The following is a 12,348-nucleotide window of genomic DNA, read 5'->3' on the forward strand; positions in this document are numbered from 1 at the left end:
AGCTAGCTCACAGATTTTTAGCCTCCAGCTCACAGATTTTTGTCATAGCTCAGGAAGGATGACCCCCAGAGCACATTAATTTATGCAGGAGCTCACAACTTTCATACCAGGAACTCACAAAGTAGAGAGTCAGTTTGGTGTAGTGGTTAAGTGCACGGCCTCTTATCTGGGAAAACCGTGTTTGATTCCCCACTCCTCCCCTTGCAGCTGCTGGAATGGCCTTGGATCAGCCATAGCTGTCTTATCTGGGAGAACTGGGTTTGATTCCCCATTCCTCCACTTGCAGCTGCTGGAATGGCCTTGGGTCAGCTAGAGCTCTCTTATCTGGGAGAACCGGGTTTGATTCCCCCACTCCTCCACTTGCAGCTGCTGGAATGGCCTTGGGTCAGCCAGACCTCTCTTATCTGGGAGAACCGGGTTTGATTCTCCCACTCTTCCACTTGCACCTGCCGGAATGGCTTTGGGTCAGCCAGAGCTCTCTTATCTGGGAGAACCGGGTTTGATTCCCCCCTCCTCCACTTGCAGCTGCTGGAATGGCCTTGGGTCAGCCATAGCTCTCTTATCTGGGAGAACCGGGTTTGATTCCCCCACTCCTCCACTTGCAGCTGCTGGAATGGCCTTGGGTCAGCCATAGCTCTCTTATCTGGGAGAACCGGGTTTGATTCCCCCACTCCTCCACTTGCAGCTGCTGGAATGGCCTTGGGTCAGCCATAGCTCTCTTATCTGGGAGAACCGGGTTTGATTCCCCACGCCTCCACTTGCAGCTGCTGGAATGGCCTTGGATCAGCCATAGCTCTCTTATCTGGGAGAACCGGGTTTGATTCCCCACTCCTCCCCTTGCAGCTGCTGGAATGGCCTTGGATCAGCCATAGCTGTCTTATCTGGGAGAACTGGGTTTGATTCCCCATTCCTCCACTTGCAGCTGCTGGAATGGCCTTGGGTCAGCCAGAGCTCTCTTATCTGGGAGAACCGGGTTTGATTCGCTACTCCTCCACTTGCAGCTGCTGGAATGGCCTTGGGTCAGCCTTAGCTCTGGCAGAAGTTGTCCTTGAAAGTGCAGCTGCTGTGAGAGCCCTCTCAGCCCCACCCACCTCACAGGGTGTCTGTTGCTGGGGGAGAAGATATAGGAGTTTGTCAGCCGCTCTGAGTCTCTGTTTCAGAGAGAAAGGTAGGGTATAAATCTGCAATCTTAAGTCTTCTTCTTCAATTTTTGCTCATTGTAAGCTCTTGGAGGATCCGCTCATTGTAAGCTCTTGGAGGATCGGCTACGTCAGGGGTGTGCGGCCTAGTATGCAAAGGAGCTCCTGCTAGAATTCCACCCCTGCTCGAATGCATTCAAATATTTGTGTTGGGGGGGGGAGTAGTTAAGGTTCCCGATGAAGCCACACCTCTTGTCCAGGTTTTTCCACCGTCCTGGTTTTCATCTTCCGCTAGACAAGATATGTTGGCTCTTTTCTAGGACTGCTGTGCTGATCATGGTTTTTTGTGTGTTTTTTTAAATAAATTGTATGCTTGCTTTCCTTTGCTCAGGCTGCTATTGCTTTTTAATTGCTTTTTAGCGGACTGCTGCTGACTCGGCTTCCAAGGGAATAAATTGTCTTGTTTTTATTACACAGCTTTAAGCGCGTTCTGTTTTTTTTAGATATGTCTTGTGGAATCCATGGTGCTTTTATTTGCATATGATTATTGTTAGACCCTGGCCTATCCAGGCCAGGCTCGTTAATCTTGTCAGATCTCAGAAGCTAAGCCAGGTCGGCCCTGAAGAGTCGTAGAATCCTAGAGCTGGAAGGGATCTCTAGGGTCATCTAGTCCAACCCCCTGCACAATGCAGGAAACTCACAAATACCTCCCCCTAAATTCATTGGATTTTCATTGCTGTCAGATGGCCCTCTAGCCTCTGTTGAAAAACCTTCAGGGAAGGAGAGCCCACCATCTCCAGAGGAATCATAAAGTTGGAAGGGACCTCCATGGCCATCTAGTCCAACCCCCTGCACAATGCAGGAAACTCACAAACACCTCCTGCTAAATTCACAGGATCTTCATTGCTGTCAGATGATCATCTAGCCTCTGTTTACAAATCTCCAAGGAAGGAGAGCCCACCACCTCCTAAAGAATCCTAGAATCATAGAGCTAGAAGGGACCTCCAGGGTCATCTAGTCCAACCCCCTGCACAATGCAGGAAACTCACAAACACCTCCCCCTAAATTCACAGGATCTTCATTGCTGTCAGATGGCCAACTAGCCTCTGTTTAAAAACCTCCAAGGAAGGACAGCTTACCACCTCCTGAGGAAGCCTGTTCCACTGAGGAACCGCTCTAACCATCAGGAAGTTCTTCCTAATGTTGAGCCGGAAACACTTTTGATTTAATTTCAACCCATTGGTTCTGGTCCTACCTTCCGGGGCCACAGAAAACAATTCCACACCCTCCTCTATATGACAGCCCTTCAAGTACTTGAAGATGGTGATCCTATCACCTCTCAGCTGCCTCCTCTCCAGGCTAAACATGCCCAGCTCCTTCAGCCTTTCCTCATAGGACTTGGTCTCCAGACCCCTCATCCTTTAGATGACAGCCCTTCAAGGACTTGAAGATGGTGACTCAATCACCTCTCAGCTGCCTCCTCTCCAGGCTAAACATGCCCAGCTCCTTCAACCTTTCCTCGTAGGACTTGGTCTCCAGACCCCCCATCCTTTAGATGACAGCCCTTCAAGGACTTGAAGATGGTGATCCTATCACCTCTCAGCCGCCTCCTCTCCAGGCTAAACATTCCCAGCTCCTTCAACCTTTCCTCATAGGACTTGGTCTCCAGACCCCTCACCATCTTCGTCGCCCTCCTCTGGACCCCTTCCAGCTTGTCTGGATCCTTCTTAAAATGTGGTGCCCAAAACTGAACACAAGACTCCAGGTGAGGTCTTACCAGAGCAGAGTGAATTGATACCATCACTTCACGTGATCTGGACACTACTTCTGTTGATACAGTCCTTGGATGGGAGACCGCTTAGGAAGTCTAGGGTTGCTTTGCAGAGGCAGGCAACGGCAAACCGCCTCCGAATGTCTCTTGCTGTCTCTGGCTTCTGAGATCCAATGAAATCAGGCTAGATTCATGGAGGACGGGTCTGTCAGTCGATATCAGCCATGGTGACTGAGGGGAACCTCCACCCACATTCAGAGGCACTAACCTCTGAATCTCAGAACCAGGAGGCAATATCATGGGATGGCCTCAGCATCTGTGTCCTGTTGTTGGCCCTCCAGAGGAACTGGTTGGCCACTGTGTGAGACAAGATGCTGGACTAGATAGACCCTCCCCTGGTCTGATCCAGTAGGGCTCTTCTGAGGTTCTTCTCAGGGGAAGGCCTCAGCCTCTATGCCCTGTTGTTGGCCCTCCAGAGGAAATGGCTGGCCACTGTGTGAGACAGGAGGCTGGACTAGATAGACCCTCACTAGTCTGATACAGCAGGGCTCTTCTGATGTTCTTATGAAGGCCTTGGCCTCTACACCATTTGTTGGCCCTCAAGAAGAACTGGGTTGTCACTGTGTGAGTGAGGATGCTGGACTAGATGGACCCTCCCTGGTCAGATCCAGCAGGGCTCTTCTGATGTTCTTCTCAGGGGAAGGCCTCAGCCTCTCTGCCCTGTTGTTGGCCCTCTAGAGGAACTGGCTGGCCACTGTGTGAGACAGGAGGCTGGACTAGATGGACCCTTCCTGGTCTGATCCAGCAGGGCTCTTCTGATGTTCTTCTCAGGGGAAGGCCTCAGCCTCTCTGCCCTGTTGTTGGCCTTCAGAGAAACTGGGTGGCCACTGTGTGAGACAGGAGGCTGGACTAGATGGACCCTTCCTGGTCTGATCCAGCAGGGCTCGTCTGATGTTCTTATGAAGGCCTTGGCCTCTACGCCCTGTTTGTTGGCCCTCAAGAAGAACTGGCTGGTCACTGTGTGAGTCAGGATGCTTGACTAGATGGACCCTCCCTGGTCTGATCCAGCAGGGCTCTTCATATGTTTTCATGAAGGCCTAAGCCTTTCTCCCTGTTGTTGACTGCCAGAGGAACTGGTTGGCCACTGTATGAGACAGGATACTGGAATAAATAGACCCTCACTGGTCTGATCCAGCAGGGCTCTTCTGATATTCTTATGAAGGCCTTGGCCTCTCTGCCCTGTTGTTGGCCCTCCAGAGGAATTGGTTGAGACCACTGTGTGAGACAGGAGACTAGATGGACTATAAGGCTGATCCATCCCGCTTCTTCTTATGTTCTTATGAGGGAAATGCCTCATCCTCTGTGCCCCATTGTTGGCTGTCCAGAAGAACTGGTTGGCCACCGGGTGAGACAGGATGCTGGACTAGATAGACCCCTGGTGTGATCCGGCAGGGCTCTTCTGGTGTTCTTAAACGCAGGCCAGACAGTCATCTGAACACTCTTGGATCTCATTATGAGGCAGGGTTGTTTTTTGCCAGCCTGTCTCCGTAACGCACGTGCCTCGCTCATCTGCCATCCAAATTTTCCACTTCCCCAGACTCTTACGTAAGGAGAGAAAACATTTGACAGTGAATCTCTGGAGAGTTGGGTGTTTCGTTGGTCCGTTTGTCACACAACACTTCTCCCTTCAGCAAGGGGGAAGCCGGACGCGCCGGAGCACCGTTTTCATGCCTGATGTGCCAAAAGAGCATCACTAAAAATAGGCGGCCGCATGACACAACCGGCGAGGTTGCTGCACGCTTTGGGCTGGACATGCCCAGACTGTGCTCCCCCCCACCCCTTCATGCTACTACCCAGTCAGAGAAAAGCCTGGCATGTTCCGGAAGCTGGAAGCGGCTGAGTTGGCCAAGAAAGAGAAACAAAGCCAGGCCAGAATCTGCCAACCGCTTTTCCTGGTCTCTTCGCAAGCTGAACCTCGCCTGCCCAAGGGACCTTTTCTTTGCAATAGCATCGAGGAAAGGAGGGGGGCATGGAGGGAGGGAGGGGGGAGGAGAAAGGAAAACAACATGCAAAACACCTGGGGCCCCTCCTGGAGGGAATTCACCCAAACATCTCCACCTGCATTCTGGGGTTTGTAGTCTACCTTGGCTTACCGGACGCAGAGTGACAGGCAGGTTGCAAACTACATCTCCCAGAATGCCTCGCCACTCAGAGGGGGGAGGGGAGGGGCACCCCGGTTGGTGGTGTTTGCATCTTCCAGGACTCTGCTACTGCCCCACGCCTGACCGTATAGAGGAAGAGCTGGCTGTACTCTGCTGGGGGGTGAGTGGGGTGGAGAGGCTGTTGCTAGGGAAAAGCATGGCCTGGGGAGGGGGCTGCTGTTGCTGGGGGGGGGGGGGTTGGAAAGTGGGGGGAGGGGAGAGAAGCTTTTGCCTGTTGAGGAAGGAGGGAGAGAGAGAGAGCGCCCAGGGTGGGATGGAGAGGAAAGCAGGCGCCTAGGTGTTTTGGGTACCCGAAGTGGTACCCAGGATGGAGTTGAGCAGGAAAGGATGTTTGCAAACAGACTCCCCACCAGGGGGATGCTGCCCTTTTCTAGGGCTCGCTGGCGCCTTTCTCGGAAACGATGAGTTGTCAAGGAAGATCATAACAGTCTGGGAGCGAGAGGCTAATCCGCCTTGAAAGGACGTGGGAGAATCCAGGATAGGGGAATGCGAGTTTTCTGCCAGGGTGACGCTGCGGGGTCTCCAGGGGAGTTGGGGAAGCGGATCCATCGAAGTCTCGGTTGCTTTGGAGGCAGGGAGCCGGGGAACTTCGAGGTCTGGGGAGAGTTTGGTTGTTTTGGCGCTGGTGCGATGGCATATTTCTCGAGTGTGCGAAAATGTGGGTTTTTTGGGGGAAAGGCAGTGTGGGAGGGCGACAGTTTTCAGAGCATTGCGCAAGCTGCCTCACTTGCTGTCAAAACACACAGAGGGATGGAAATTGGTATCTTTGTGACTGTTTTTCTCGGACTGAGGAGCGTCTCATCTTTCCTCCTCGTCCGCTGGGCGCTTCCTTGAATCTTTGTGGAGTACTCTCGGGATACTGCCTGGCTTGGATAGCTGCCGTTATGCCCCCTGACTCTGAGGTTAGTCCCAGAGTCAAATGGATTTACTCCCCAGTAAGTGGGCATAAGAGCTTGGAGGGGCTGTGGCTCAGTGGTAGAGCCTCTGCTCGGCATGCAGAAGGTCCCAGGTTCAATCCCCGGCATCTCCAGTTAAAAGGACCAGGCAGGAGGTGATGGGAAAGAACCTCAGTGGCTCATTGGTAGAGTATCTCCTTGGTATGCAGAAGGTCCCAGGTTCAGTCCCCAGCATCTCTAGCTAAAAGGACCAGGCAGGAGGGGATGGGAAAGAACCTCAGTGGCTCATTTGCAGAGCCTCTGCTCGGCACGCAGAAGGTCCCAGGTTCAATCCCCAGCATCTCCAGTTAAAAGGACCAGGCAGGAGGTGATGGGAAAGACCTCAGTGGCTCATTGGTAGAGTATCTCCTTGGTATGTAGAAGGTCTCAGGTTTAATCACCAGCATCACCAGTTTAAAAGATCAGGTAGAAGGTAATGTGAGAGACCTCCGCCTCAGAACCTGGAGAGCGGCTGCCAGTCTGAGTAGACAATGCTGTCTTTGATGGACTGAGAGTCTGATTCAGTATGAAGCAGCTTCATTTTGGAAGGAGCCATGACTCAGTGGAAGAGTCTCCGCTTGGCATGCAGAAAGTCCCAGGTTCAATCCCCAGCATCTCCCGTTAGAAGGACCAGGCAGGAGGTGATGGGAAAGACCTCTACCTGAGACCCCAGAGAGCCATGAACGGGGTGGTACCTCAGTGGCAGAGCCTCTGCTTGGCATGCAGAAGGTCCCAGGTTCAATCCCCAGCATCTCCCGTTAGAAGGACCAGGCAGGAGGTGATGGGAAAGACCTCTACCTGAGACCCCAGAGAGCCATGAACGGGGTGGTAGCTCAGTGGCAGAGCCTCTGCTTGGCATGCAGAAGGTCCCAGGTTCAATCCCCAGCATCTCCCGTTAGAAGGACCAGGCAGGAGGTGATGGGAAAGACCTCTACCTGAGACCCCAGAGAGCCATGAACGGGGTGGTAGCTCAGTGGCAGAGCCTCTGCTTGGCATGCAGAAGGTCCCAGGTTCAATCCCCAGCATCTCCAGTTAAAAGGACCAGGCAGGAGGGGATGGGAAAGACCTCGCTGCCAGTCTGAGTAGACAATACTGACCTTTATGGACCGAAGGTCCAAGGTCGGTAAAATGAGTCCCCAGTGTAGGTGACTGGGGAAGGCAATGGCAAACCACCCCGTAAAAAGTCTGCGGTGAAAACGTCGTGATGCGACGTCACGCCGGAGTCAGAAACGACTGGTGCTCGCACAGGAGACCACCTTTACCTTTACCCTCAGTCTGGTTCCTTCCCTCATTTTGAATTGACCTGCTTTAAATTGCATTGTGCCGACGAAAATATCCCTTCTTGGGTTCCGCTTCAGGATTGGGAGTCCTCTTGAGATGTCCAGCGATTGCTGTGTCTTCGCATGCTCCTTTCCCCCTCCGGGATGGCACCCTTTCACAGCCAGCTGGGGGTAACTCGTCATCCTGGCGATACTCGGGTGCTGTGTGTTGGCTGGCACACTTGCCTCTCTGGGCACACGCTGAGAAGCGCCCTGCTGAGCCCACGAGCTCTGCAAATTACGCAAATCATATGTTTCCCCCATCTTTCTCCCCTCCTTTATTTACACAGCAGAACTGCTGCTGAATGGGAGCTGGTGGGTGGGTGTTTACTCCCCTTCTGTTCCACTGCGGTCAGTCGTGGCTTGTCTTCATCTGTCAGCGTTGCCATAGGAATCTTCTGTCAAAGCCACCCAAGGCTGTTTCGGTGATAATGAGGGCTAGGAGACGAGCACCTTTAGGGAATGTTCCCAGGAGCGGCTGGCTTCAGGTGGATAGATCCAAGTGTACAGCGATACATCCACAGTATTCCAATGTTATCTCTCTTTCGGAATAGCATGTCAGAATCATTTTTGGAACTGACATACTCCAAATAGGGGTATTGGCTGTTTATCTCAGCACATGTACTTAACCCATCCTCACTATATTTTATTGCATTCTTTTTTTTTCTAATGGCAAACTAGAACATAAGAACATAAGAGAAGCCATGTTGGATCAGGCCAGTGGCCCCTCCAGTCCAACACTCTGTGTCACATAAGAACATAAGAGAAGCCCTGTTGGATCAGGCCAATGGCCCATCCAGTCCAACACTCTGTGTCACACAGTGGCAAAAAATTTTATACATACACACACACTGTGGCTAATAGCCACTGATGGACTTCTGCTCCATATTTTTATCTAAACCCCTCTTGAAGGTGACCATGCTTGTGGCCACCACCTCCTGTGGCAGTGAATTCCACATGTTAATCACCCTTTGGGTGAAGAAGTACTTCCTTTTATCCGTTTTAACCTGGCTGCTCAGCAATTTCATCGAATGCCCACGAGTTCTTGTATGGTGAGAAAGGGAGAAAAGTACCTCTTTCTCTACTTTCTCCATCCCATGCATGATCTTGTAAACCTCTATCATGTCACCCCGCAGTCGACGTTTCTCCAAGCTAAAGAGTCCCAAGCGTTTCAACCTTTCTTCATAGGGAAAGTGCTCCAGCCCTTTAATCATTCTAGTTGCCCTTTTCTGGACTTTCTCCAATGCTATAATATCCTTTTTGAGGTGCGGCGACCAGAACTGCACACAGTACTCCAAATGAGACCGCACCATCGATTTATACAGGGGCATTATGATACTGGCTGATTTGTTTTCAATTCCCTTCCTAATAATTCCCAGCATGGCGTTGGCCTTTTTTTATTGCAAACGCACACTGCCTTGTTTATTGCACTGTCTTGTTTATAAACTTGTTTATTGCAAATGCACACTGAACGATGTTTACACATTAAATAGTAAATTAGGCGGACAAGAACATCACTATCCAATGTCTTTCTCTTTTAGCTGTATTGACATACTCCAATAGGGATGTTGGCTGTTTATCTCGTTACGTATACTAAACCCATCTTCCACTATATTTTAATGTATTTTTCTACTCATGGCAAACTATAAAGAATCATAGAGTTGGAAGGGACCTCCAGGGTCATCCAGTCCAACCCCCCTGCACAATGCAGGAAACTCACAAACACCTCCCCCCAAAATTCACAGGATCTTCATTGCTGTCAGATGGCCAACCAGCCTCTGTTGAAAAACCTCCAAGGAAGGGGAGCCCACCACCTCCCGAGGAAGCCGGTTCCACTGAGGAATCGCTCTAACGGTCAGGAAGTTCTTCCTCATGTTGAGCCGGAAACTCTTTTGATTTAATTTCAACCCATTGGTTCTGGTTTTACCTTCCGGGGCCACAGAAAACAATTCCACACCATCCTCTCTAGGACAGCCCTTCAAGTACTTGAAGATGGTGATCGTATCACCTCTCAGCCGCCTCCTCTCCAGGCTAAACATCCCTCAGCTCCTATGTATGTTACATGTTAAAAGGTAAATTAGCTGGATGGGGAAAACTTCTGAGAAAGAAATGCCCTCAATTTAACCCAGGCTTATAGCAATAGAGTGATTAACAGACATTCTCACATTTTGACATATTACTAAGAACATAAGAGAAGCCATGTTGGATCAGGCCAATGGCCCATCCAGTCCAACACTCTGTGTCACACAGTGGCCAAAAAAAATTATATATGCTGACCCCAGGAGAACCAGTTTGGTGTAGTGGTTAATTGTGCGTACTCTTATCTGGGAGAACCGGGTTTGATTCCCCACTCCTCCACTTGCACCTGCTGGAATGGCCTTGGGTCAGCCAGAGCTCTGGCAGAGGTTGTCCTTGAAAGGGCAGCTGCTGTGAGAGCCCTCTCCAGCCCCACCCACCTCACAGGGTGTCTGTTGTGGGGGAGGAAGGTAAAGGAGATTGTGAGCCGCTCTGAGACTCTTTGGAGTGGAGGGCGGGATATAAATCCAATATCTTCTACACACTGTGGCTAATAGCCACTGATGGACCTCTGCTCCATATTTTTATCTAACCCCCTCTTGAAGCTGTCTATGCTTGTAGCCGCCACCACCTCCTGTGGCAGCGAATCACCCTTTGGGTGAAGAAGTACTTCCTTTTATCTGTTTTAACCTGTTTGCTCAGCAATTTCATCGAATGCCCTCGAGTTCTTGTATTGTGAGAAAGTGAGAAAAGGACTTCTTTCTCTACTTTCTCCATCCCATGCATGATCTTGTAAACCTCTATCATGTCACCCCTGTTTTATTGCTTTCTCATATTCATGCTACCCAGATCAAAGGTTTGCTCAATTTATTAATTTTGCTCTTCTGTCACTGGATCTTAAATCTGTATCATTTTGCATTCTAAACCACTGCCTGCCAGCTCTATGTAGCTCTGCTCACTGTACCCGATTCCTCGTCTGATGAAGTGCGCTTGGAGCACGCGAAAACTTACGTTCTGAATAAAACTTTGTTGGTCTTAAAGGTGCGCTTGACTCCGACTTTGTTCTGGCTTCAGGTAGGTTCTAGACGGCTCCAGTTAAAACATAGACGCCAAAGGCTAATCCAAATCCCGCCGAGATTAATGAGGGCCAGGAAAAGGAGCTGCCGCTTCTCTCTCTTCCCTCCACACCCCACTGATAATTTACGTAACAGAGATAATTCCAGAGGAGTTATCTGATTTGTGTGTGTGTGTGGTTCCCTCGCGTAATCTGGTTAGTCCACACTTGGGCCTATATTTAGTGCTCCAATGACCCCGATCGCCACTTTTCTTTTCGGGGAAGATCTCACGTGCGTGCGTGGGTGGAAAATTCCCACGTTCGTTGTTTTCAGGGAGCCCTCGTAAGAGGAGTCGAAGAGATGTTCTAGCCGGCGTTTCGTGCTCGTCGCCTCATCTCAGTTTTTCTTTTTTCTGTCTCCGCTCTTGCTTGGAAACCCGCCAGCCTTCGTAGATTCGTGGGAAATCATCTCTGCGGAAATGGCCCTGTTGAAGAGCGGTTGGCTTTGGAGACAGAGTAAGTTGGGTTCTTGGGGTAGGGCGGAACGAGACATAGGGTAGCCGGGAAGGGTGCCAGCCTCCAGGTGGGACCTGGAGATCCCCTGGAATGGCAACTTATCGCCATACGACAGAGATCAGTTCCCTTGGGGAACATGGATGCTTTGGAGGGGAGGGACTCTGTGGTATTCAGGGTTCCCTCTAAACTGAGTTAGTGTGAGCTAGCTCACTGTTTTTTAGCCCCCGCCGGCTCACACATGTTTGTCTTAGCTCAGGAAAAAATGGCCCCACCGCAAACTAATGTATGCAGTAGCTTACAACTTGAATGCCAGTAGCTCATGAGGTAGAATTTTTGCTCACAAGACTCCACAGCTCAGAGGGAGTATCGGTGGCCTTATACCCACTACAGTCTCTTTGGGGAGGGACGGTGGCTCAGTTGTAGAGCATCTGCTTGGTAAGCAGAAGGTCCCAGGTTCAATCCCTGGCATCTCCAAAAAAGGGTCCAGGAAAATGGGTGCGAAAAACCTCAGCTTGAGACCCTGGAGAGCCGCTGCCAGTCTGAGAAGACAATACTGACTTTGATGGACCAAGGGTCTGATTCAGTATAAGGCAGCTTCATATGTTCCTCCCCATTCTTACATCGTCAGGAATTTCTCAACCTAGATCTAAAAAACTGGGGAATTGAGGCTGAAGGAGCTGGACATGTTTAGCCTGGAGAGGAGGCGGCTAAGAGATGCTAGGATCACCATCTTCAAGTACTTGAAGGGCTGTCATAGGGAGGATGGTGTGGAATTGTTTTTCAACAGAGGCTAGATGGCCATCTGACAGCAATGAAGATCCTGTGAATTTAGGGGGAGGTGTTTGTGAGTTTCCTGCATTGTGCAGGGGGTTGGACTAGATGACCCTGGAGGTCCCTTCCAACTCTAGGATTCCATGATTCCTCGGGAGATGGAGGAATCTCGTTCCTTGGAGGTTTTTCAACAGAGGCTAGATGGCCATCTGACAGCAATGCGGATCCTGTGAATTTAGGGGGAGGTGTTTGTGACTTTCCTGAATTGTGCAGAGGGTTGGGCTAGATGACCCCGCAGGTCCCTTCCAACTCTAGGATTCTATGATTCTAACCCTACCCTCCATTCCCCACCGGTGGCTGGGGTGAGGGATAGCAACCCTGGTTGCCAACTCCAGGTTAGGAAATTCCTGGAGAGGGCAGGGACTTCAGTGGGCCATAATACCATAGGCTCCACCCTCCAAAGCAGCCATTTTCTATAGGGGGACTGATTTCTTTTTTTCAAGAGTTCAGTTGCAATTCCAGGCCCCACCGGGGGGCTGTCTACTCTCAGAGAGACATTCTTGATGAAGAGTCTGCACAAATCTTAATTTCCCTGGTTTGTTTCC

The 12,348-nt window shown here is 50.7% G+C and overlaps 1 protein-coding gene and 1 long non-coding RNA gene across 2 annotated transcripts in view; one reads left to right on the top strand and one right to left on the bottom strand.

Moving 5' to 3' along the window:
• LOC132591024 (uncharacterized) overlaps positions 1–12,348 on the bottom strand; it is a 226,366-nt gene that overhangs the window by 186,654 nt on the left and 27,364 nt on the right. The gene's annotated exons all lie outside the window — the stretch shown is intronic.
• Positions 5,156–12,348, top strand: part of LOC132591023 (pleckstrin homology domain-containing family B member 1-like) — a 36,342-nt gene continuing 29,149 nt past the window's right edge. Inside the window, exons 1-2 of the mRNA XM_060263901.1 lie at positions 5,156–5,232; positions 10,910–10,972. Of these exons, the coding sequence (XP_060119884.1) occupies positions 10,936–10,972 (37 nt within the window). The 5' untranslated portion in view covers positions 5,156–5,232; positions 10,910–10,935. The remainder of the gene's footprint in view (positions 5,233–10,909; positions 10,973–12,348) is intronic.

The sequence above is a fragment of the Heteronotia binoei genome, unplaced genomic scaffold (genome assembly GCF_032191835.1).
Source record: "Heteronotia binoei isolate CCM8104 ecotype False Entrance Well unplaced genomic scaffold, APGP_CSIRO_Hbin_v1 ptg001312l, whole genome shotgun sequence".
In the NCBI taxonomy this organism is placed as follows: Eukaryota; Metazoa; Chordata; class Lepidosauria; order Squamata; family Gekkonidae; genus Heteronotia; species Heteronotia binoei.